This window comes from Pristiophorus japonicus, chromosome 19 (genome assembly GCF_044704955.1).
Source record: "Pristiophorus japonicus isolate sPriJap1 chromosome 19, sPriJap1.hap1, whole genome shotgun sequence".
In the NCBI taxonomy this organism is placed as follows: domain Eukaryota; kingdom Metazoa; phylum Chordata; class Chondrichthyes; family Pristiophoridae; genus Pristiophorus; species Pristiophorus japonicus.
Window position 1 is genome coordinate 4,075,872 of NC_091995.1, and position 23,874 is coordinate 4,099,745.

At 48.1% G+C, this 23,874-nt stretch overlaps 1 protein-coding gene across 2 annotated transcripts in view; it reads right to left on the reverse strand.

Annotated features, from left to right (window-relative positions):
* The window catches only part of LOC139229629 (zinc-binding protein A33-like), a 38,794-nt gene that overhangs the window by 9,447 nt on the left and 5,473 nt on the right, over positions 1-23,874 (reverse strand). Inside the window, exons 6-15 of one of the 2 annotated variants that reach the window (XM_070861143.1) lie at positions 20,535-20,561; positions 19,685-19,711; positions 19,480-19,506; positions 18,662-18,688; positions 14,168-14,194; positions 12,833-12,859; positions 7,747-7,773; positions 6,716-6,742; positions 6,526-6,552; positions 2,820-2,846 (exon numbers count right to left, since the gene is read on the reverse strand). In XM_070861143.1, the coding sequence (XP_070717244.1) occupies positions 2,820-2,846; positions 6,526-6,552; positions 6,716-6,742; positions 7,747-7,773; positions 12,833-12,859; positions 14,168-14,194; positions 18,662-18,688; positions 19,480-19,506; positions 19,685-19,711; positions 20,535-20,561 (270 nt within the window). The remainder of the gene's footprint in view (positions 1-2,819; positions 2,847-6,525; positions 6,553-6,715; positions 6,743-7,746; positions 7,774-12,832; positions 12,860-14,167; positions 14,195-18,661; positions 18,689-19,479; positions 19,507-19,684; positions 19,712-20,534; positions 20,562-23,874) is intronic. The other variant, XM_070861144.1, reaches the window with a different exon arrangement.

Genomic DNA, 23,874 nt, shown 5'->3' on the forward strand with positions numbered 1-23,874 from the left:
ACGATATTACGGAGTGGAAATAAGCGGTTTTAGTTACGCTGCGGATGTAGAAACATATAAGAACATAAGAACATAAGGAATAGGAGCAGAAGTGGGCCATATGGCCCCTCGAGCCTGCTCCGCCATTTAATACGATCATGGCTGATCTGATCATGGACTCAGGTCCACTTCCCTGCCTGCTCCCCATAACCCCTTATTCCCGTATCGGTTAAGAAACTGTCTATCTCTGTCTTAAATCGACTCAATGTCCCAGCTTCCACAGCTCTCTGAGGCAGCGAATTCCACAGATTTACAACCCTCAGAGAAGAAATTCATCCTCATCTCAGTTTTAAAAGGGCGGCCCCTTATTCTAAGATTATGCCCCTAGTTCTAGTCTCCCCTATCATTGGAAACATCCTCTCTGCATCCACCTTGTCAAGCCCCCTCATAACCTTACACGTTTATATAAGATCACCTCTCAGTCTTCTGAATTCCAATGAATAGAGACCCAACCTACTGAACCTTTCCTCATAAGTCAACCCCCTCATCTCCGGGATTAACTTAGTGAACCTTCTCTGAACTGACTCCAAAGCAAGTATATCCTTTATTAAATATGAAAGCCAAAAGTGTACGCAGGATTCCAGGTGTGGCCTCACCAATACCCTGTATAACTGTGGGAAGATTACGTTGCTTTTATATTCCATCCCCTTTGCAATAAAGGCCAAGATTTCATTGGCCTTCCTGATCACTTGCTGTACCTACATACTTATCGTTTGTGTTTCACACACAAGTACCCCCAGGTCCCGCTGTACTGCAGCACTTTGCAACTTTTCTCCATTTAAATAATAACTTGCTCTTTGATTTTTTTCTACCAAAGTGCACAACCTCACACTTTCCAACACTATATTCCATCTGCCAAACTTTTGCCCACTCACTTAGCCTGTCTATATCCTTTTGCAGAAGGTTTGTGTCCTCCTCACACATTGCTTTTCTTCCCATCTTTGTATCATCAGCAAACTTGGCGACGTTACACTCGGTCCCTTCTTCCAAGTCATTAATATAGATTGTAAATAGTTGGGGTCCCAGCACTGACCCCTGTGGCATCCCACTAGTTACTGATTGCCAACCCAAGAATGAACCATTTATTTTCACTCTCTGTTTTCTGTTTGTGAGCCAATCCTCTATCTATGCTAATATATTACCACCAACTCCGTGAACTTTTATCTTGTGCAGTAACCTTTTATGTGGCACCTTGTCAAATGCCTTCTGGCAGTCCAAACACACCATATCCACTGGTTTTGCTTTGTCCACCCTGTTCGTTACATCATCAAAGAATTCCAGCAAATTTGTCAAACATGACTTTCCCTTCATAAATCCATGCTGACTCTGCCTGACTGAATTTTGCTTTTCCAAATGTCCTGCTACTATTCTATTAATAATGGACTCCAACATCTTCCCAACCACAGATGTTAAGTCTAACTGATCTGTAGTTTCCTGCTTTTAGTCTGCCTCCTTTTTTAAATAGGAGCATTACATTTGCAGTTTTCCAATCTGCTGGGATGTACCCAGAATCAGGAAATTTTGGTAAATTACAACCAATGCATCCACTATCCTTGCCGCTACTTCTCTTAAGACCCTAGGATGAAGCCATCAGGTCCAGAGGATTTATCTGCCTTTAGTCCCATTATCTTACTGAATACCAGCTCCTTAGTGATTGTGATTGTGTTAAGTTCCTCCCCCACTATAGCCCCTTGACTATCCACTGTTGGGATATTTTTAGTGTCCTCTACCGTAAGGACAGATATAAAATATTTGTTCAGAGTTTCTGCCATCTCCATGTTCCCCATTACTAATTCCCCGGTCTCGTCCTCAAAGGGACGAACATTTACTTTAGTCACTCTTTTCCTTTTTCTATACGTATACAAACTCTTGCGATCTGTTTTTAGATTTCATGCTAGTTTACTTTCATAGTCTATCTTCCCTTTCGTAATCATTTTTTTTAGTTATTCTTTGCTGGCTTTTAAAAGCTTCCCAATCTTCTGTCCTCCCACTAGTTTTGACCACTTGTAAGTCCTTGTTTTTAATTGGATACCATCCTTTATTTCTTTAGTTAATTACGGATAGCTATCTTTTCTTTTACACACTTTCCTCCTCACTGTAATATATTTTTCTTGAGCGTTGTGAAATATCTCCTTAAATGTACGCCAGTTTTCATCAACCATCCTACATTTTAGGTGCAGGCTCGAAGGGCCGAATGGCCTACTCCTGCACCTATTTTCTATTTTCCATGTTAATCTATTTTCCCACTCCACTTCAGCCAACTCTGCCCTCATATCTTTATTTATAATGGTCATTCGAAAGTCATGGGCAAGTACGTACCCAACTTCCTAATCTTGATAGGCGAGGCTAGAGTTAGATATAGAGTAAAGCTCTCTCTACACTGTCCCATCAAACACTCCCAGGGCAGGTACAGCACGGTTTAGATACAGAGTAAAGCTCCCTCTACACTGTCCCATCAAACACTCCCAGGGCAGGTACAGTACGGGGTTAGATACAGAGTAAAGCTCGCTCTACACGGTCCCATCAAACACTCCCAGGACAGGTGCAGCACAGGTTAGAAACAGAGTAAAGCTCCCTCTACACTGTCCCATCAAACACTCACAGGGCAGGTATTTTCCCATTAACAGTGAACCAGGTAACCCAATAGCACCAGGAGCTAACACAGAACAATGTGCCCAATGTTTAGTAATTCATGAACACACAATCCCTATTAAAAATCTAGTCGATCACAACCTGAAGCCCCAATCCCAACATGCGGAATTTTGTGAATAATCACTTACCAAACTTTTGCCGCAGTTTCTCGCATTCTGGACAGAAAAGGAGATGGGAGAGTAAATTGTAATACATGGTCCAAGGCAGTTTATTACAATTACATTAATTATAGCAGAAATTGAACTCAAAAGCTGAGCATCATAAGAATTAGGAGCAGGAGTCGGCCCAACGGCCCCTCGAGCATCCTCCGCCATTCAATAAGATCATGGCTGTTCTTCTACCTCAGCTCTACTTTCTCGCCCCATCCCCATATCCCTCGATTCACCCAGAGTCCAAAAATCTGTCTATCTCAGCCTTGAATATATTTAGAGACTCAGCATCCACAGCCCTCTGGGATAGAGAATTACAAAGATTCACAACTCTCCGAGTGAAGAAATTCCTCCTCATCTTGTTTTAAATGGCTGACCCCTTATCCTGAGACTGTGCCCCCTAGTTCGAGAGGCGTTGCTGCATCAGAGATTTTTTTTAAAAATATTGTAAAAATAACCTATTCCAAAGATAGTATTTTCTTTTAAGTAATTGTTATACTGAAGGACCTCGTGTGGCATGGCATGTTACACTGTGCCACCATGCATAATGTATTATTCTGCTGCTCAGGTGAAGTTATATCCCTCCAAGGCCAGAACTTCAATTTGCAGCGAAGTAAACACTGGGTGAAGATCACAAGTTGGGGTTTAAGTGTGTCTTCTACCGAGAACCCTCAGAGAATTTCAGACTCCTGTGTCAAACGGCCGACAGGTTTTTTTGTAAGTGCGACTCTGTAAGCTTGCCGACTGACGCCACACCGAGCCACGATCAATAAATAACTCCTGGCACCCCGTGCAATCCCACTCCCTTCAGCCACGGAAGTGGAGGACGGGGATGGGGGAGGGGCATGTTGGCGCGGAACAAACCCAACCCGCACGTCAAGTTTCCCCCAGTGGTGTTTCACCATGTCGATTATCACCACCGAGGGTTTTACCAGAAACCTTTTCAATTCCAGCTCCGGGATCTGTTCCGGTCCGGGAGGAAAATTCTCAGTGCAGCAGATTCTCGGGGACCCCATCCGAGTATCAGCGTTTGATAAAACTGAACAACTCACGTTGAAGAATTGTCTGCAATCATAGAAATTTACAGCACGGAAGGAGGCCATTTCGGCCCATCGTGTCCACGCCGGCCGACCAAGAGCTATCCAGTCTAATCCCACTTTCCAGCTCTTGGTCCATAGTCCTGTAGGCTACGGCACTTCAAGTGGCCATCCAAGTACTTTTACATAAGAGACATAAGAAATAGGAGCAGGAGCCGGCCATTCAGCCCCTCGAGCCTGCTCCACCATTCAATTAGGTCATGGCTGATCTGATCATGGACTCAGCTCCACTTCCCTGCCCACTCACCATAATCCTTTACTCCCTTATCACTCAAAAATCTGTCTATCTCTGCCTTAAATATATTCAATGACCCAGCCTCCACAGCTCTGTGAGGCAGAGAATTCTACAGATTTACAACCCTCAGAGAAGAAATTTCTCCTCATCTCAGTTTTAAATGTGGTGAGGGTTTCTGCCTCTACCACCCTTTCTGGCAGTGAGGTCCAGACTCCTCCACCCTCTGGGTGAAGAAATTTCCCCTCAATACCTCCTACCAATTTCTTTAAATCTCTGTCTCCTGATTGTTGACCCTCTGCCAAGGGAAACAGATCCTTCTTATCCAGCTCATAATTTTATACACCTCAGCAACGTCTCCTCTCAGCCTCCTCTGTACCAAAGAAAATATACCAGCCTATCCAATCTGTCCTCATAGCTAAAATTCTCCAAATTCTACCCAGTAGCTGGGCCACTTTATTCGTGGTAAGTAGCGCTGTTATAACTGGTTTCTATGGTGATGGTTATGGTTATGGTATTTCTCCAGCGACTTGAGGTGTCTACTGTACATGGTCCATGTCTCTGAGTCATACAGGAGGGCGGATATTACTACAGCCCTGTAGACCATGAGCTTGGGGGTAGATTTGAGGGCCTGGTCTTCGAACACTCTCTTCCTCAGGTGGCCGAAGGCTGTGCTGGCACACTGGAGGCGGTGTTGAATCTCCTCATCAATGTTTTTGTTGATAAAAGGCTCCCGAGATATAGGAAATGGTTCACGTTCTCCAGGGCCGTGGCATGGATCTTGATGACTCGGGGGCAGTGCTGTGCGGCGAGGACAGGTTGGTGGAGGCGATGCCTCCGCAAGATCCTACAAATCCCCTGGGAGGACAGATGCGCCAACATTCGCAGCCTCAAGCAAGCCAATATCCCCAGCATTGAAGCACTGACCACACTTGATTAGCTCCGCTGGGCAGGCCACATTGTATGCATGCCACACACGAGACTCCCAAATCAAGTGCTCTAATCGGAACTCTTTCATGGCAAACGAGCCAAGGGTGGGCAGAGGAAACATTACAAGGACACCCTCAAAGCCTCCCTGATAAAGTGCGGCATCCCCACTGACACCTGGGAGTGCCTGGTCAAAGACCACCCTGAGTGGAGGAAGTGCATCCGGGAGGGCACTGAGCACTTTGAATCTCATCGCTGAGTGCATGCAGAAATCAAGCGCAGGCAACGGAAGGAACACGTGGCAAACCTGTCCCACTCTTCCCTACCCTCTACAACTATCTGTCCCACCTATGGCAGGGACTGTGACTCTTGTATTGGACTGCTCAGCCACCTAAGGGCTCACTCTAAGAGTGGAATCAAGTCTTCCTCAATTCCGAGGGACTGCCTATGATGATGATAACATGGTTATGGGACATCGCCTGGTACAGATGGCTATAAGCATGGGTGGTACAAGTGGTAGTGTCTGTACCTTTTGATTTAAATGGTGTTAAGACTGTATGACACACAACGGAAATGTTACAGTACAAACCGTCTCGGTATTTCACTGAACTCAGTGCGTGCTCACACCTCACCTGATTTCCCCGCTTCTTTAGCTTTCAGTGAAACAGACAAACAAATATAAAGTGTGAGACAGGGCTGTCAGCGGCCATACAGGCTCTAGTCCTACACGCTCCCTCCCCAGACTGATAAGGAAGGCCCAAGGCCTACACCCAGAGCCACCTGATGCCAGGCCCCTCACGGTGTGCAAGATCAGCCCCAGGGGAGTTCCGATAGGGTTGGGCAGGAGAGGGGGCTCGGGCATTGCCTGCCACCAATGCAGCGATTGTGTTGCTGCACAATTGTCCCGACCCCCTTCCAGTGTCAGATCCCTATCCATGGGGATCTCTCAGGTCTAAGTCTTCATTACCCAGGGCATCTCCCTCTCTGTCCCACTTACCCAGGGTATCTCCCTCTCAGTGTCCCCTTACCCAGGGGAATCTCTCTCTCTGTGACCCCCTTACCCAGGGTATCTCCCTCTCCGTGTCCCCCTTACCCAGGGTACCTCCCTCTCTGTGTCCTCTTACCCAGGGTATCTCCCTCTCCGTGTCCCACTTACCCAGGGTATCTCCATCTCTGTGACCCCCTTACCCAGGGTATCTCCCTCTCTGTATCCCCGTGAACCAGGACATCTCCCCTCTCCGTGTCCTCCTTACCCAGGGTATCTCCCTCTCTTTGCCGCCCTTACCAGGGTATCTCCCTCTCTGTTTTCCCTTACCCGGGGTATCTCCCTCACTGTGTCCCCTTTACCCAGGTTTCTCCCTCTCCGTGACCATCTTATCCAGCCACCCATGGGAGATCTGCCCCGTTACCCACGCGTCTATTTTCTTACCTATCTCCTTGCGTAGGTTTTCATACTCTGAAAGAAAGGAGAAAGCCGTCAGTTAAATGAGGCACGATTTCCATTTGATTTGCTTTGGGCTGTTGACCGGATGTCCGACACCAGACCTGGCCCCTCCGACCCGCTGTGAGGTCCATGGAAATGCGGCAAGAAGCACATCGCGAGCCTTTCCGTCACTTACCTCCTTCCATCTTTAATTTCTCTTGCCCTGCAAGTAGAAAATAAAATCCGTGTTAGAAATGGTGGCAAATGGTCATGAAAAAATTGTGTAGCACCCCGTTCGGGTCATTAACTTTTGAAGGAGCTCAAAATTGTCGCTGGGCGAAAACGATTTACTCCTCGAAGGAACTTCAGCTCCAGCGCTCCGAGGGAAGTGTATCTATGGGGCGCAGGAGAGCGTGGCACTAATTGTTAGCACCAGCACAAAACCGCCAGGGAAGTTCGCGGGCATCGGTGATTCCCTCAGCGCCCCATTACCGCCCCCTGGAGGCGCTAACTGGAGGCCAATTTCTCCCCCGTTGTCCTTCTGTAGCTCCTGACTCAGTGTCAGACTGCCTCGGGGTGTCTTAAAGTTATTGTTGTAATGTGGGAAACACAGCAGTCACTGTGCGCACAACCAGCTCCCACTAACAGCAGGCTGTAGTGACACTCGCCCTCCTGTATGGCTCAGAGACTTGGACCATATACAGTAGACACCTCAACCTGCTGGAGAAATACCACCAGCAACCAGAGACTGTAATTCCCGTATTGGAATGTACAGCCACCTGAGAACTCACTTTTGGAGTGGAAGCAAGTCTTGCTCGGTTTCGAGGGACTGCCTATGATGATGACGAACAGCAATGAAATAAATGAGCAGATGAATCACTTTCGCTCGTGTGGGTTGAAAAAGACGGAAAAAGAACTGCATTTCTGTAGCGCCTCACACAGCAGCAGAAAGACCCAAAGCGCTTTATCTCTGTTGTTCTTCTGCACTTAATTGGTTGTGAAGCGCTTTGGGACGTCCGGAAGTCGTGAAATATGCAAGTTCTTTCTTCCCTTTCTGACTGTACAAACTATTGGGAGATCCACGGTGAGCCAATCAATGTGTTACATCTCTGGTCCCCAGTTACAGTCCACGAGCATTCTTCCCGCACACTTCATTACTGCATTTCAACCAACCCTGGGTGTCCAGTCACCATCAGATCGAGCTCTCCATTATTAACGGGTACTCACCGATTTCAATCTGTAGCTTTTCATTTTCTGCAACAAATCAAAAAAACATTTATCATCAACACTGCGTTATTCCTCACCGCAACTGCTACCTGCTACCGCGCACTGGGATTTCTCCTGAAACAATTCACCCTCTCCCGCTGGCTCAGCCAGTAGTATATAGAGATAGGTATGGTGCGGTAGCATAGAGGTTATGTTACTGGACTAGTAATCCAGAAGCCTGGACTAATACAAGAACATAATAAATAGTAGCAGGAGTAGGCCATTTCACCCCTCGAGCCTGCTCCATCATTCAATAAGATCATGGCTGATCTGATCCTAGGCTGGGCTCCACTTCCCTGCCCGCTCTCCATAACCCTTTATTCCCTTATCGCTCAAAAATCTGTCTATCTCCGCCTTAAATATATTCAATGACCCAGCCTCCACAGCTCTCTGGGGCAGAGAATTCCACAAATTTACAACCCTCTGAGAAGAAAAAATTCCTCCTCATCTCAGTTTTAAATGGGCGGCCCCTTATCTGAGATCATGTCCCTTAGTTTTAGTTTCCCCTATGAGTGGAAATATGATTTCTGCATCCACCTTGTCGAGCCCCCTCAGAATCCTATACGTTTCAATAGGATCACCTCTCATTCTTCAAAAGTCCAATGAGTATCTGCTACTCCAACCTACTCAACGTTTCTTCATAAGATAACCCCCTCACCTCAGGAATCAACCTAGTGAACATTCTCTGAACTCCCTCCAATGCAAGTATATCCTTCCTTAAATACGGAGACTAAAAATGTACGCGGTACTCCAGGTGTGGCCTCACCTCACCAATATCATGTACAGTTGTAGTATGACTTCCCTATTTTTATACTCCACCCCCTTGCAATTCCATTTGGCAAGGCTCACATTTCAATAATGGCCATGTGGAACGAGGTAGAGGGCCTGTGGTGCAAAACAGGGACCAGCAAGGAGAACCTTCACCCTCTGTGGGCAGCGCCAGCACCCAGACTCAATTCCCATCGTGTGCGTGATCGAGGGAGAGGGAGAGGCGGAGGGAGGGAGAGAAGGTGTGAGAGTGGGGGAGGAACGGAGAGTGAGGGAGAGAGAGAGAAAGACAAAGAGAGAGAGAGCAGAGAGAGCGTTAGCGAGAGACAAAGAGAGAGAGATAGAGAGAGATAGAGAGAGATAGAGAGAGATAGAGAGAGAGAGAGAGAGGGGGTCGGAGAGAGAGAGAGGGGGTGGTAGGAGTGAGGGAGACAGAGAGGGAGACAGAGAGGGAGAGAGAGGGAGAGAGCAGAGATAAAGAGAAAGAGCAGCTGAAGTCACGGCCACCGATGTTTGAGCAGTTAAAATCAGAGATGGCTAAGAAGGCAGCATTTGAGGAGTACAGATATTTTGGGGATTGTGAGGCTGAAGGAGGTTAAAGAGATAGGGAGGGTCGAGGCCATGGAGGGATTTTTAAACAAGGATGAGAATTATTAAATCAATCCATTGTTTAACTGGGAGCCAATGTAGGTCGGCGAGCACAGGGTGGTGTGTCAGTGGGACTTGGTGCGAGTTAGGACATGGGCTGCTGAGTTTTGGATTACCTCCAGTTTAGAATGTGGGAGGACAGCCAGGAGCGCGTTGGAATTGTCAAGTCTCGAGGTACCAAAGGCGTGGATGAGGGTTTCAGCAGCAGATGAGCTGAGGCAGGGGCGGAGACGGGCGATGGTACGGAGCAGAAATAGGCGGTTTTAGTTATGTTGCGGATAAAAGAACATATAAGAACATAAGAACAAAAGAAATAGGAGCAGGATTAAGCCATACGGCCCCTCGAGCCTGCTCCGCCATTTCATACAATCATGGCTGATCCGATCATGGACTCAGGTCCACTTCCCTGCCCGCTCCCCATAACCTTATCGGTTAAGACACTGTCTTTCTCTGTCTTAAATCGACTCAATAATCCAGCTTCCACAGCTCTCGGAGGCAGCAAATGCCACAGGTTCACAACCCTCTGAGAGAAGAAATTCCTCCTCATCTCAGTTTTAAATGGGCAACGCGTTATTCTAAGATTATGCCACCTAGTTCTAGTCTCCCCTGTCAGTGGAAGCATCCTCTCTGCCTTCACCTTTTCAAGCCCCCTCATAATCTTATACATTTCAATAAGATCACCTCTCATTCTGCTGAATTCCAATGAGTAGAGGCCCAACCTATTCAACCTTTCCTCATAAGTCAACCCCCTCATTTCCGGAATCAACCTAGTGAACCTTCTCTGAACTGTCTCCAAAGCAAGTATATCCTTTCGTAAATATGGAAACCAAACTGTACGCAGTATTCCAGTTGTGGCCTCACCAATACACTGTATAACTGTACCAAGGCGTACTTGCTTTTATACTCCATCCCCTTTGCAATAAAGGTCAAGATTCCATTGGCCTTCCTGATCACTTGTTGTACCTGCACACTAACCTTTTGTGTTTCATGCACAAGTACCCTCGGGTCATGCTGTACTGCAGCATTTTGCAATTTTTCGCCATTTATATAATAACTTGCTCTTTGATTTTTTTTCTGCCAAAGTGCATGACCTCACACTTTCCAACTTTATACTCCATCTACCAAATCTTTGCCCACTCACTTAGCCTTTCTATGTCATTTTGCAGATTTTTTTATGTCCTCACACATCGCTTTTCTTCCCATCATTTTATTGTCAGCAAACTTGGCTATTTTACACTTGGTCCCTTCTTCCAAGTCATTATAGATTGTAAATAGTTGAGGTCCCAGCACTGATCCCTGCAGCACCCCACTAGTTACTGATTGCCAAACCAAGAATGAACCATTTATCCCGACTCTCTCTTTTCTGTTAGTTAGCCAATCCTCTATCCATGCTAATATATTGCCCCCAACCGCGTAAACTTTTATCTTGTGTAGTAACCTTTTATATGGCACCTTATCAAATGCCTTCAGGAAGTCTAAATACACCACATCCACTGGTTCCCCTTGATCCACTCTTTTCGTTACATCCTCAAAGAACTCCAGCAAATTTGTCAAACATGACTTCCCCTTCATAAATCCATGCTGGCTCTGCCTTACTGAATTAGGTTTTACCAAATGTCCTGCTACTGCTTCTTTAATAATGGACTCCAACATTTTCCCAACCCCAGATTTTAGGCTAACTGGTCTAAAATGTCCTGCTTTTTGTCTGCTTCATTTTTTAAATAGGGGCGTTACATTTGCAGTTTTCCAATCTGCTGGGACCACCCCAGAATCCAGGGAATTTTGGTAAATTACCACCAATGCATTTATTATCCTTGCCGCTACTTCTCAAGACCCTAGGTTGCAAGCCATCAGGTCCAAGGTATTTATCCATCTTTAGTCCCATTATCTTACTAATTACCACCTCCTCAGTGATTGTGATTGTGTTAAGTTCCTCCCCGCTATTGCCCCTTGACTATCCACTGTTGGGATATTTTTAGTGTCCTCTACCGTAAGGACTGATATAAAATATTTGTTCAGAATTTCTGCCATCTCCATGTTCCCCATTACTAATTCCACAGTCTTGTCCTCTAAGGGACCAACATTTACTTTAGCCACTCTTTTCCTTTTTATATACCTATAGAAACTCTTGCTATCTGTTTATATATTTTGTGCTAATTTGCGTTCATAGTCAATCTTTCCTTTCTTAATCATTTTTTTCGTCATTCTTTGCTGGCTTTTAAAAGCTTCCCAATCTTCTGTCCTCCCACTAATTTTGGCCACTTTGTATGCCCTTGTTTTTAAATTGGATACTGTCCTTTATTTCTTTAGTTAGCCACAGATGGCTGTCTTTTCTTTTACACCCTTTCCTCCTCACTGGAATATACTTTTCTTGAGAGTTATGAAATATCTCCTTAAATGTACGCCACTGTTCATCAACCGTGCTACACTTTTATATTCCCAGTCAAATTTGCCAACTCTACCGTCATACTTTTGTAGTCTCCTTTATTTAAGCTTAGTACGCTGGTTTGAGATCCAACTTTCTCACCCTCCATCTGAATTTGAAATTCAACCATGCTGTGATCACTTAATCCAAGGGGATCCTTTACAAGGAGATTGCTTATTAATCCTGTCTCATGGATGATCTGTTCATGGACTCAGCTCCACTTTCTTGCCCGTTTCCTATAACCCTTTATTCCCTTGTCGCTCAAATTCTGTCTATCTCCACCTTAAATATATTCAATGACCCAGCCTCCACTGCTCTCTGGGGCAGACACTTCCACAGATTCACGACCCTTTGAGAGAAGAAATTTCTCCTCATCTCAGTTTTAAATGGGCAGCCCCTTATTCTGAGTCTATGCCCCCTAGTTTTAGTCTCCCGTGAGTGGAAACATCCTCTCTGCATCCACCTTGTCGAGCCCCCTCATTATCACAGATATTTCGATAAGTAAGTGACCACACCCTGCAGGTGTGGGACCAGCGGTGGGAAACAGAAGGGGTGATCAGCACCAACTGAACCGAGGGAGTGACAGACCCGACCCATTGAACAGATGGCCCGTGCCCGCTCTTACACAGGCTGCGAGCTGCCCACCTCCTTCCACATCAGGAGGCACCAACCCAAAGCCCAAGGCCACCACCAGCACAGGCATCAGCACCCGCGGGGAAAGAGGCATCTCTCAGCTCCCCCCTCAATCCACCCCCCTCCCCCCTCAATCCCCCCCCTCCCCCGCAGAGCACGGTGCGCGACACAGTAACCCTAGACCAAATAGCTACAAGCCGGAAAAACCTGCTCAATCCCCACCCTCTCCTGCTATGGGTTGCCAACCTTCCAGGATTGCCCCTGGAGTCTCTGGGAATTACAATCAGTCTCCTGGATGCTGTTGCTTGTAAAACCCGGGGAGAACAGAATCATAAGAGGCATCAAGAAGAATGGAGCAGTTTCTCCCAGCACTTTGAGTTCATTTGGTCTAAAAATCTGGGCGATGGGGAAGAAATGCTGTTTGATTGGGTGATTGGGGGAGGGGCGGTTGGAGGCAGGAGGTCATGTGATGAAACCTCCAGGAATCCATCCAACCAGAGTTGGCGAACTTGCTCCCCAACCTGCGAAGCTCAAGACATCCCATTCCCTCAGTGCTGCAGGGCTCCCACGTACCTGCTTTGAGGATATTTCGCTCGGTTTCTGTGAAAGGAAAGAAAATAGAGACGTCAAGCCGCACAACTTTCTGGAACGAGACCCCGCTGTGCGCAGCTTCCTGACCCCCAACAGCCACTGAGCTCCCCACCCCCATCTATCGGGCCCAGGAACACCCTACCCAATGCAGGGAGAGGAGGCATTGGCTCGCAGGGTTTCCATGGAGACATATGGGAGGGCCATCCTTCCCCACCCGAGGACCAATGACGCGCCTAGTATGAGCCAGACCTGTTCGGCCCCAATGTTGGATTAGCCGGTCCACCACAGAAGGTTCTGCACCTGCATTACTGAGCAATTCATCCTGGACTCTCCCCCACCCCCCACAGAGACCCATATTATCCAACACTCTCCATCCCTCCAGGAAGATAGGTCACATGGTGCTCACTATCATGGTGAAGGCAACGCTCCCGGATTTAATCTACCACCGACCCTTCCAGCATCAATCAAATCTCTGAAACACAGTAACTCCCCAGAAACCCCTGCTCACACCACATCCCAGCACCTCAGGCTTTGGGTGCAGGTCTAGATCTGGCCCGTGAACGCCTCTCACCATTACCTGGCTGAGCATCGTCGCTCTGCCTCCATCAGCTCTCTTCCATCACCAATTGAATCATTTGGTGCCCATCAGGGTGAGGGATCTTAGTGCTGGGGAATGGAAAACTTTCCACTTCAGGCACCCAACAGGTAAATGTCGGAGATTATCACCGAAGCACTTCCCAGGATTTAAATTATTTCCAATGGCCGTCCGAAAGTCATGGGCAAGTATATACCTGACTTCCTTATCTTGATGGGCGAGGCTAGAGTTAGATACAATGTAAAGCTCCCTCTACACTGTCCCATCAAACACTCCCAGGGCAGGTACAGCACGGGTTATATGCAGAGTAAAGCTCCCGCTATACTGTCCCATCAAACACTCCCAGAGCAGGTACAGGGGGTTAGATACAGAGTAAAGCTCCCTCTATACTGTCCCATCAAATACTCCCAGGGCAGGTACATCATGGATTAGATACAGGGTAAAGCTCCCTCTACACTGTCCCATCAAACACTCCCAGGGCAGGTACAGTACAGGGTTAGATACAGAGTAAAGCTCCCTCTACACTGTCCCATCAAACACTCCCAGCACATGTATTTTCCCATTAACAGTGAACCAGGTAACCCAATAGCACCAGGAGCTAACCCAGGACAATGTGCCCAATGTTTAGTAATTCATGAACACACAATCCCTATTAAAAATCTAGTCGATCACAAACTGAAGCCCCAATCCCAACATGCGGAATTTTGTGAATAGTCTCTTACCAAACTTTTGCTGCAGTTTCTCACATTCTGGACAGAAAAGGAGATGGGAGAGAAAATTGTAATACGTGGTCCAAGGCAGTTTATTACAATTACATTAATTATCGCAGAAATTGAACTCAAAAGCTGAGCATCATAAGAATTAGGAGCAGGAGTCGGCCCAGCGGCCCCTCGAGCATCCTCCGCCATTCAATAAGATCATGGCTGATCTTCTACCTCAGCTCTACTTTCCCGCCCCATCCCCATATCCATCGATTCCCCCAGAGTCCAAAAATCTGTCTATCTCAGCCTTGAATATATTCAGAGATTCAGCATCCACAGCCCATTGGGACAGAGAATTGCAAAGATTCACAACCCTCCGAGTGAAGAAATTCCTCCTCATCTCGTCTTAAATGGCAGACCCCTTATCCTGAGTCTGTGCCCCCTAATTCGAGAATCGTTGCTGCTTCAGAAAATGTTTTTAAACGTGGTAAAGTGAACCTGTTTCAAAAGATAGGATTTTCTTTGAAGTAATTGTTATACTGAAGGACCTCATGCTGGATCGTGTTAGAGGATACACTGCATTGTAAGGGCCACGTTACACTGTGCCATCATGGATAATGTATTATTCTGCTGCTCAGGTGAAGTTGTGTCTGTTGTGTATGCAATAATTCAATAGACTGAATACTGTAAACACCGAACAGGTACAAACCTGGCTCTAATTTATTAGGGACCAAAGTGATTACATTACATGATGGCTTGCCTTTTATACCTGGGCCACACACACGTGTGCACAGCACAATGACCTCCACCAGTGGCGCCACTTGGTGGCTACTGAACCCAAGCCTACATACATGACAAAAACCCCCTTTAAGATATTAGTAACGGTCTTTATACAAATCAAGAAGGTCTGGGGTTTTCGCTTCTGTGTTGAACGTCTCAATTCAACTCCAGCCTTGGACGAGCATTCTGAGTCTGTTATGACTGGAGGCTGGGTAGCCGATCTGATGGGAGTGACAATGACCACGTCAGGGATTGAAAGTCCAGATTCATTTACCATGTCAGCGATTGAAAGTCCAGATTCATTGATGACTGCAGAGTCCTCTGATGACTGAGGGTAGGTTGGTTGGCCACTGATTGTGTCTTCCTCAAACTGTTCCGGTTCATCCGTGTACCGCAGCTATATCTGATCGACATGTTTCCTGCATCTCTGTCCATTCTTGAGCTTAACAATAAACACTCTGTTACACTCCTTGGCCGTAACAGTACCGGCAATCCATTTGGGACCTTGACCATAATTCAGTACACACATAAGATCATTGATAGAAATGTCGCGATCACTGCTGACTTTGACGTCTGTATTTGACATGATTATTCAAGTCAGGGTGGACAAGAGAGAGCCTGGTCTTGATACCTCTCTCCATCAATAGTTCAGCAGGGGAGAGCCCGGTAAGCGTATGGGGTGTTATCCTGTAACTAAGCAATATGCGTGACAAGCAAGTTTGCAGTGAACCTTAAGTTACACGTTTCATACTCTCCTTGATGGTTTGGACCACACGCTCTGCTTGTCCATTAGATGCGGGTTTGAATGGTGCTGACCGCAGATGTTTGCTACCATTGAGTTTCATTAACTCTTGGAACTCTATACTGGTGAAGCAAGATCCGTTGTTGCTTACAACGATTTCAGGCAGACCATGCATAGCAAACATGACACGAAGGCTCTCTATTGTAGCTGCGGATGTGCTGGATGACATGATTGTAGATTCTATCCACTTGGAATAAGCATCCACCACAACTAAGAACATCTTGATTACTGCACTGCCAATCACCGTTACAAGTTCTTCAGTGTACGTACGTAACTTGGCATTGACTGGACTCATCTTAGGCCTCACAGCCTTAGTATCCCACAGCCTGTCGAATGTCCTCTGGCTCATTATTTATTGACTCGCACCTGTGTCTAATTCCATCGATACCAGCACACCATTAACTTTTAATCATTATCAGTTGGCTCTTTGTCAGGAACAAATACAGTCCATACAATTCCGCCTCTGGTATCTCGGATTGCATCCGGATCCGCACTAGACTGGTCAGCATCCTCCATGTGGTGTGTCGCAGCACGCTTGCTCAGTTGCGGACAGATGTGCTGGAGATGCACCCCTCTCGAACAGCCTTTACAAATATATTGTGTAAACCGACACTGATGATGCCGATGATTTCCCCCACAATGCCAACACGGTGATATCGGATTCATTCCCATTAGTGGACTTTGAGCAGCCATAGGGTTTGCGTACGCAGTCGGGTAGGGTCTGCCATATGCAGCTCTGCCAAACGCCGATACTATCTTGCTTACAGTACTTGCCGATTTCCGATTGTTCAATGATATCTGCTTTAAGCTTTTGTCCGTTGTCATGCATGATTGGGCAATCGTGATGGCCTTGCTCAAATCCAGCGTCTCGGCCACCAGTAGCTTACACAGGAGCAACTCGTGGTTGATGCCGATTACAAAGAAGTCCCGCAGCATGTCTGCCAACGCAGTTTCAAACTTACACTGCCCAGCTAGAAGTCTTAGGTCGGCAATGAATTCCGATACCTGCTAGCCCTCAGAACGAACGTGCGTATAGAATCGATATCTTGAGATGATGATGCCTTCATCTGATTTGAGATGGTCACGTACCAGAGCACACAATGTTTCATAGTCCTTGTCTGTTGGACTTAATGGAGAGAGGAGATTCTTTATGAGTCCATGGATTTTTGGACGGCAAACCGTGAGGAAGACCACCCGGCACCAAACTCCGTCAGCCTCTTCCTCCATTTTGTTGGACACGAAGTACTGGTTCAAGCGGGTTACAAAGTCTGGCCAATCTTCTCCCTCCATGAATCGCTCCAAATTCCAATTGTGCTCATTTTTGCATGCAAAAGTTCTTGTTACCTCGTCGCCAAATGTTGTTAATGGAATAGCTCAATAGACTGAATAGTGTAAACTCCGAACAGGTGCAAACCTGGCTCTACTTTATTAGGGCCCAAAGTGATTGCATTATGTGATGGCTTGCCTATTATACCTGGGCAGCGCACACGTGCACACAGCCCAATGACCTTCGACAGTGGCGCCACCTGGTGGCTAGTAAACCCAAGCATACATACATGACAGTATCCCTCTCAGGCCAGAACGTCAATTTGCAGCTAAATAAACACTGGATGAAGATCACAAGTTGGGGTTTAAGTGTGTCTTATACCGAGAACCCTCAGAGAATTCAAGACTCCTGTGTCAAACGGCCGAGATTCTTTTTTGTAAGTGCGACTCTGTGAGCTTGCCGACTGACGCCACACCGAGCCACGATCGATAAATAACTCCGGCTCCCTGAGCATCTCCCATTCCCTTTGGCCACGGAGGCAGAGGATGGGGGATAAGGGGGGGAGCATCGTTTTGGCGCAGAGAAAACCCAACCCGCCCGGGAAGTTTCCACCAGTGGTGTTTCACCGTGTCGATTATCACCACCGGGGGTTTTACCAGAAACCTTTTCAATTCCAGCTCCGGGATCTCTTCCAGTCCAGGAGGACAATTCTTCCCGGATCTGTTCCAGTCCGCAGGGCCCTATCCGAGTATCAGCGTTCGATAAAACTGACCTGCTCACGTTGAAGAATTATCCGCAATCATAGAAACTTACAGCACAGAAGGCAGCCATTTCGGCCCATCGTATTTGCGCCGGCCGACCAAGAGCTATCCAGCCTAATCCCACTTTCCAGCTCTTGGTCCGTAGCCCTGTAGGTTACGGCATTTCAAGTGCACATCCAAGTACTTTTACACAAGGAACATAAGAAATAGGAACAGGAGTACGCCATTGACCCCTGGAACCTTCTGCACCATTTAATATGATCATGGCTGATCTGATCATGGACTCAGCTCCACTTCCCTGCCCACTCCTCATAACCCATTAACCCCTGATTGCTCAAAAATCTATCTATCTCCTCCTTAAATATATTTAATGGCTCATCCTCCACAGCTCTCTGGGGCAGAGAATTCCACAGATTTACAACCTTCGGAGAGAAGAAATTCCTTCTCATCTCAGTTTTAAATGTGGTGAGGGTTTCTGCCTCTACCACCCTTTCAGGCAGTGAGTTTCAGACCCTTCAACCCTCTGGGTGAAGAAATTTCCCCTCAATACCTGCTACCAACTTCTTTAAATCTATGCCCCCTGGTTGTTGACCCCTCTGCCAAAGGAAACAGATCCTTCATATCCACCCTAACTAGGCCCCTCATAAATCTATCCAGCTCAGTAAGGCCTCAGCCTCCTCTGTTCCGAAGAACAGAAACCCAGCCTATCCAATCTGTGCTCAGAGCTAAAATTCTCCAAATTCTACCCAATAGCAGGGCCACTTCATCCGCAGTAAGTGGAACCATTATAACTGGTTTCTATGGCGATGATTATGCTTATGGGGCATCGCCTTGTACGTTTGGCTATAAGCATGGTTGGTACAAGAAGTAGTGTTCACTGAACTCAGTGCGTGCTCACACCTCACCTGATTTCCCTGCTTCTTTAGCTTTCGCTGAAACAGACAAACAAATATAAAGGGTGAGACAGGGCTGTCAGTGGCCATACAGGCTGTAGTCCTACACGTTCCCTCCCCAGACTATAGAGAAGGCCCAAGGCCTACACCCAGAGCCACCTGATGCCAGGCCCCTCACGGTGTGCAAGATCAGTCCCAGGGGAGTTCCAATAGGGCTAGGCAAGAGAGGGGGCTCGGGCATTGCCTGCCACCAATGCAGCGATTGTGTTGCTGCACAATTGTCCCGACCCCCTTCCAGTGTCAGATCCTTATCCATGGGGATCTCTCAGGTCTGTGTCGCCCTTACTCAGGGTATCTCCCTCTCTGTTTCCCCTTACCCAGGGTATCTCCCTCTCCCTATCCCCCTTACCCAGGGTATCTCCCTCTCTGTGTCCCCTTTACCCAGGGTATATCTCTCTCCGTCTCCCCCTTACCCAGGATATCTCCCTCTCTGTGTCACTCCCTTACCCAGGCTATCTCCCTCTCCGTGTCCCCCTTACCCAGGGTATCTCCCCCTCTGTGTCCTCCTTACCCACGGTATCACCCTCTCCATGCCCCCCTTACCCTGGGTATCTCCCCCTCTGTGTCCCCCTTACCTGGAGTATCTCCCCTCTCCGTGTCCCCCTTACCCAGGGTATCTCCCCTCTCCGTGTCCCCCTTACCCAGGGTGTCTCCCTCTCTGTGTCCCCCTTACCCAGGGTATCTCCCTCTCTGTGTCCCCCTTATCCATGGTTGATCTCCCAGTCACCCATGGGTGAATTCCCCCGTCACCCACTTGTCTATTTTCTTACCTATCTCATTGCGTAGGTTTTCATACTCTGAAAGAAAGGAGAAAGCCGTCAGTTAAATGAGGCACGATTTCCATTTGATGCGCTTTGGGCTGTTGGCCGGATGTCCGACACCAGACCTGGCCCCTCTGACCCGCTGTGAGGTCCATGGAAATGCGGCAAGAATCACGGTACGGCGACCCACATCGCGAGCCTTTCTGTCACTTACCTTGTTCCATCTTCAATTTCTCTTGCCCTGCAAGTAGAAAATAAAATCCGTGTTAGAAATCGTGGCGAATGCTCTTGAAATAATTCGGCTGTAAATTGCGTAGACCCCATTCGGGGCGTTAACATTTGAAGGATCGCTAAATTTTCGGCAGGCGAGAACGATTTGCTGCTCCCGGGAACTTCAGGTCCAACACTCCCAGAGGGAAGTATATCTATGTGGCACAAGAGAGCGTGGCGGTAACTGTTAGCGCTAGCTCAAAACCACCAGGGAAATTTGCGGGCATCGGTGATCCCCTCAGTGCCCCGTTACCGGCCTCTGGAGGCACTAACAGGAGGCCAATTTCTCCCCCATTGTACTTATATAGCTCCTGACTCAGTGTCAGACTGCCTCGGTCACTGTTGTAATGTGGGAAACGCAGCACAGCAAGCTCCCACTAAGAGCAGGCTGTAGTGACACCCGCTCTCTGTATGGCTCAGAGAGGTGGACCATATAAAGTAGACACCTTAACTTGCTGGAGAAACACCACCGGCGCGGCCTCCGCAAGATCCTGTAAATCCCCTGGGAGGATAGACGCACCAACGTTAGCGTCCTCGCTCAGGCCAACAGCCCAAGTATTAAAGCACTGACCACACTCGACCAGCTCCGTTGGGTGGGCCACATTGTCCGCATGCCTGACACGAGACTATACAAACTATTGGGAGATCCACGGTGAGCCAATCAATGTGTTACATCTCTGCCCCCAGTTACAGTCCATCAGCATTCTTCCCGCACACTTCATTACTGCATTTCAACCACCCCTGGGTGTCCAGTCACCATCAGATCGAGCTCTCCGTTATTAACGGGCACTCACCAATTTCATTCCGTAGCATTTCATTTTCTGCAACAGACCAAAAAAAAAACATTTATCTTCAGCACCACTTTATATCTGCTCCCGCGCACTGGGATTTCTCCAGAACACAAATCACCCTCTCCCGCTGGCTCAGCCAGTGGTATATAGAGATAGGTACGGTACGGTAGCATAGTGGTTATGTTACTGGACTAGAAATCCAGACTAATACAAGAACATAAAAAATAGGAGCAGGAGTAGGCCATTTGGCCCCTCGAGCCTGCTCTGCCATTCAATAAGATCATGGCTGATCTGATCATTGGCTCGACTCCATTTCCCTGCCCACTGCCCATTACCCATTACTCCCTTATCGCTCAAAAATCTATCTATCTCTGCTTTAAATATATTCAATGACCCAGCCTCCACAGCTCACTGGGGCAGAGAATTCCACAGATTTACAACCCTCAGAGAACAAATTCCTCCTAATCTCAGTTTTAAATGGATGGCTCCTTATCTGAGATTATGGGCTGGTAACTCCTCTTTTTTTGCTTGCTTAATGCCCACTTAACTCCCATTTAACTGCTGAAATTACGTATAATGCCCAGATATCGCCCATTTTGGCACAAAATGAAAACTGACGGGCTTTTTTTGGAGACTTATCGCCGAGTGTTATTTTCCCAATGAGCTTAACGGCGAGAAAAATATTACCGGCCACCCAGTTTTTTGGGGCGGATTCAGCAGAATGGGCGATTACAAGGCCCATATTATTGCCCAGCATTACTTTCCTCACGGACTTAACACCGAGATTCAATAATAACACCCGGCGACTGTTTTTGGTCGTTAAGAGCATATTTACCCAAACTAGTGGCCATGGAGATCGCCCACCGTCAATTTCACCACCTCCCACACATATCGCCCGCTCAACAAACGCCCACAAAAAGTGGAATTAACCGGGACGGATGCTAGTGGCGTGGCTTGCATTTGATAAATCCCACTCTTACATGAGGAGCTTATATCGGAAATATTTGCCTGAAAGAACGCTGATGTGAGTGACAACGCTGACACACTGCTGTGTGTGTGCAGCTCAGACATCAATGGTGCCCATCACCTTGGTGCCAGTTAAAGTTGACGTTGATTGATTTTCACTTGTATTTAACCCTTTCATGTTAAGGAATCACCAGCTATCTGAGACAATGCACAACAAGGTTATGTTCAATAACAAAAGTTTAATACCAACATTGGTCTGAAATCATAAGTATCACAGCCAACCCCTGCCCACACCCCACTTTTTCCACCATTGACGTAAATCACATGTTCAACATGTCCACCAATACAGAATACAAAGGCAAAGCAGGAGCGTGGTGCCCAGATTGTACACATTGATGGAGATATAACGCAACCATCACCTGCGCACATGCACCTCACTTTCCTCCACCCCGGTGCACCACCCCCTTCCCCTTCCCGTCCTGACTCCAAGCTGCCTGGCCGAGGGGGTCCTCAGGCGATGCTTCATTGTGGGGGGTGTGGGTGACAGCCGATGCATCACTTGGACCAATACGAGAGAGGACGGTCCCGAGGTGGGAACATGCTCCAAGCCAGAAATAAGATGTTGCTGCTGGTTCTCATGTGTGGTTGGCAATGGGGGTGTGGTACCTTGGGGCAGTGGCCGAGGAGGGGATGGAGTTGATGACAAAGGTGTACAGTTGTTGACAAGCTCCAGAAACAATGGCTTAATTCTCAACTAGCAGAGACCTGCGAAACATATGCCGTCAAATTGGTATCTTTATTGCAGCAGTACTTTTTAAATATGGGATTTCTAGTTATTCATTCACCAAAGACTGTAACAGAATCTAAACTTCTCACTCTGGAAAACGCTGCATAAAGCTGTCCATGTGTAAAAACCAGCCGAGTAATATAAAAACAAATTTTGCCCCCCGCCCTGCCCCCATGCCCAAGTTCCTGACCACCTTCCCCTCACACCCCTATACACACATCCTGACCTACTCCCCCTCCCCAACACCCCCCCCCCGCCACACACACGCACCTTTAAACCTGGATCACGTTCTTCCACCATCACCACTGTGCTCTCCGTACTCTTTACCACCCTCCCCCACCGTGCTCCTGACCTCCTCCCTCCCATTCTGTTTCCCACCCTCTTCCTCCAATCACCACTCTCTGTCCCTTCGTTCCCCCTCTCCCCCTCCCCCTCCCCACCTCCCCCTCTACCTCGCTCCCCTTCTCTCCTGCCTGTTTCTTTTCCGCCTCTCTCCGATCGTTTTCCTCCTCCCCCACTCTCCTGCCTCTCTCTACCCCTCTGTCTCTCCCTCCGATATCCCCCTCTATCTCTCTCTCTCTCTTTCTCCCCATCTCCCCCTCTCACTTTCCCGCCACTCTCCCCCTCCCCCTTTGTCTCTCCCTCCGATTTCGCTCTCTCCCCCACTTTCCCACCTCTCTCTCCTCCTCTCCCTCAGTCTCTCCCTCCGATCTCCCTCACCCCCTCTCCCTCCATCTCTCTCTCCACTGTCTCTCTCTTCAACCCCCTCTCTCCCCCCCTCTCTCTTACCCCCCCATTACCACTATCCCCCTCTCTTTCCCCCCCTCTTCCACCCTCCCTTCCCCCCCATTCCCCTCTTCCCCCCCTCCCCCTCTCTTTCCCCCCCTCCCCCTCTCTTTCCCCCCTTCCCCCTCTCTTTCCCCCCTCCCCCTCTCTTTCCCCCCCTCCCCCTCTCTTTCCCCCCTCCCCTTCTCCCCCTCCCCCTCTCTTCGCCCCCCTCCGCCTCCCTCTCTCTTCCCCCCCTCCCCCTCTCTTTCCCCCCTTCCCCCTCTCTTTCCCCCGTTCCCCCTCTCTTTCCCCCCTCCCCCTCTCTTTCCCCCCCTCCCCCTCTCTTTCCCCCCTCCCCTTCTCCCCCTCCCCCTCTCTTCGCCCCCCTCCCCCTCCCCCTCTCTTTCCCCCCCTCCCCCTCTCTTTCCCCCCCTCCCCCCCTCTCTCTCTCTCCCTCTCATCTCCCATCTCTCTCCTGATTTCTTGCCTGTCTCTCCCTCCGACCTGTCTCCCCCCTCTCCATCCAGTGTTCTCCACGGCCTTCTCCCACGGAGCAGAGAACAGCATAGCTCGCATTGTACGGCAGCTGCAACTGTGGGGCACTGAGCGTGTGTGACCGAACTTCGATGGTAGTGCACATGCGAAGATTTCAGGACAGACTATTATTATTTCTAATGTTTAACTCTAAGAAATTCCGGCTCCGCCATAACTGGATTTCCGACAATCTGTTGGATAATACTTTGGCAGTGGAGGGGTCAAGAGAGGTGGTGGAGAGGTCGAGTTGTGTGCCATCGGTTTACATCTGGAAACTGACACTGTTTC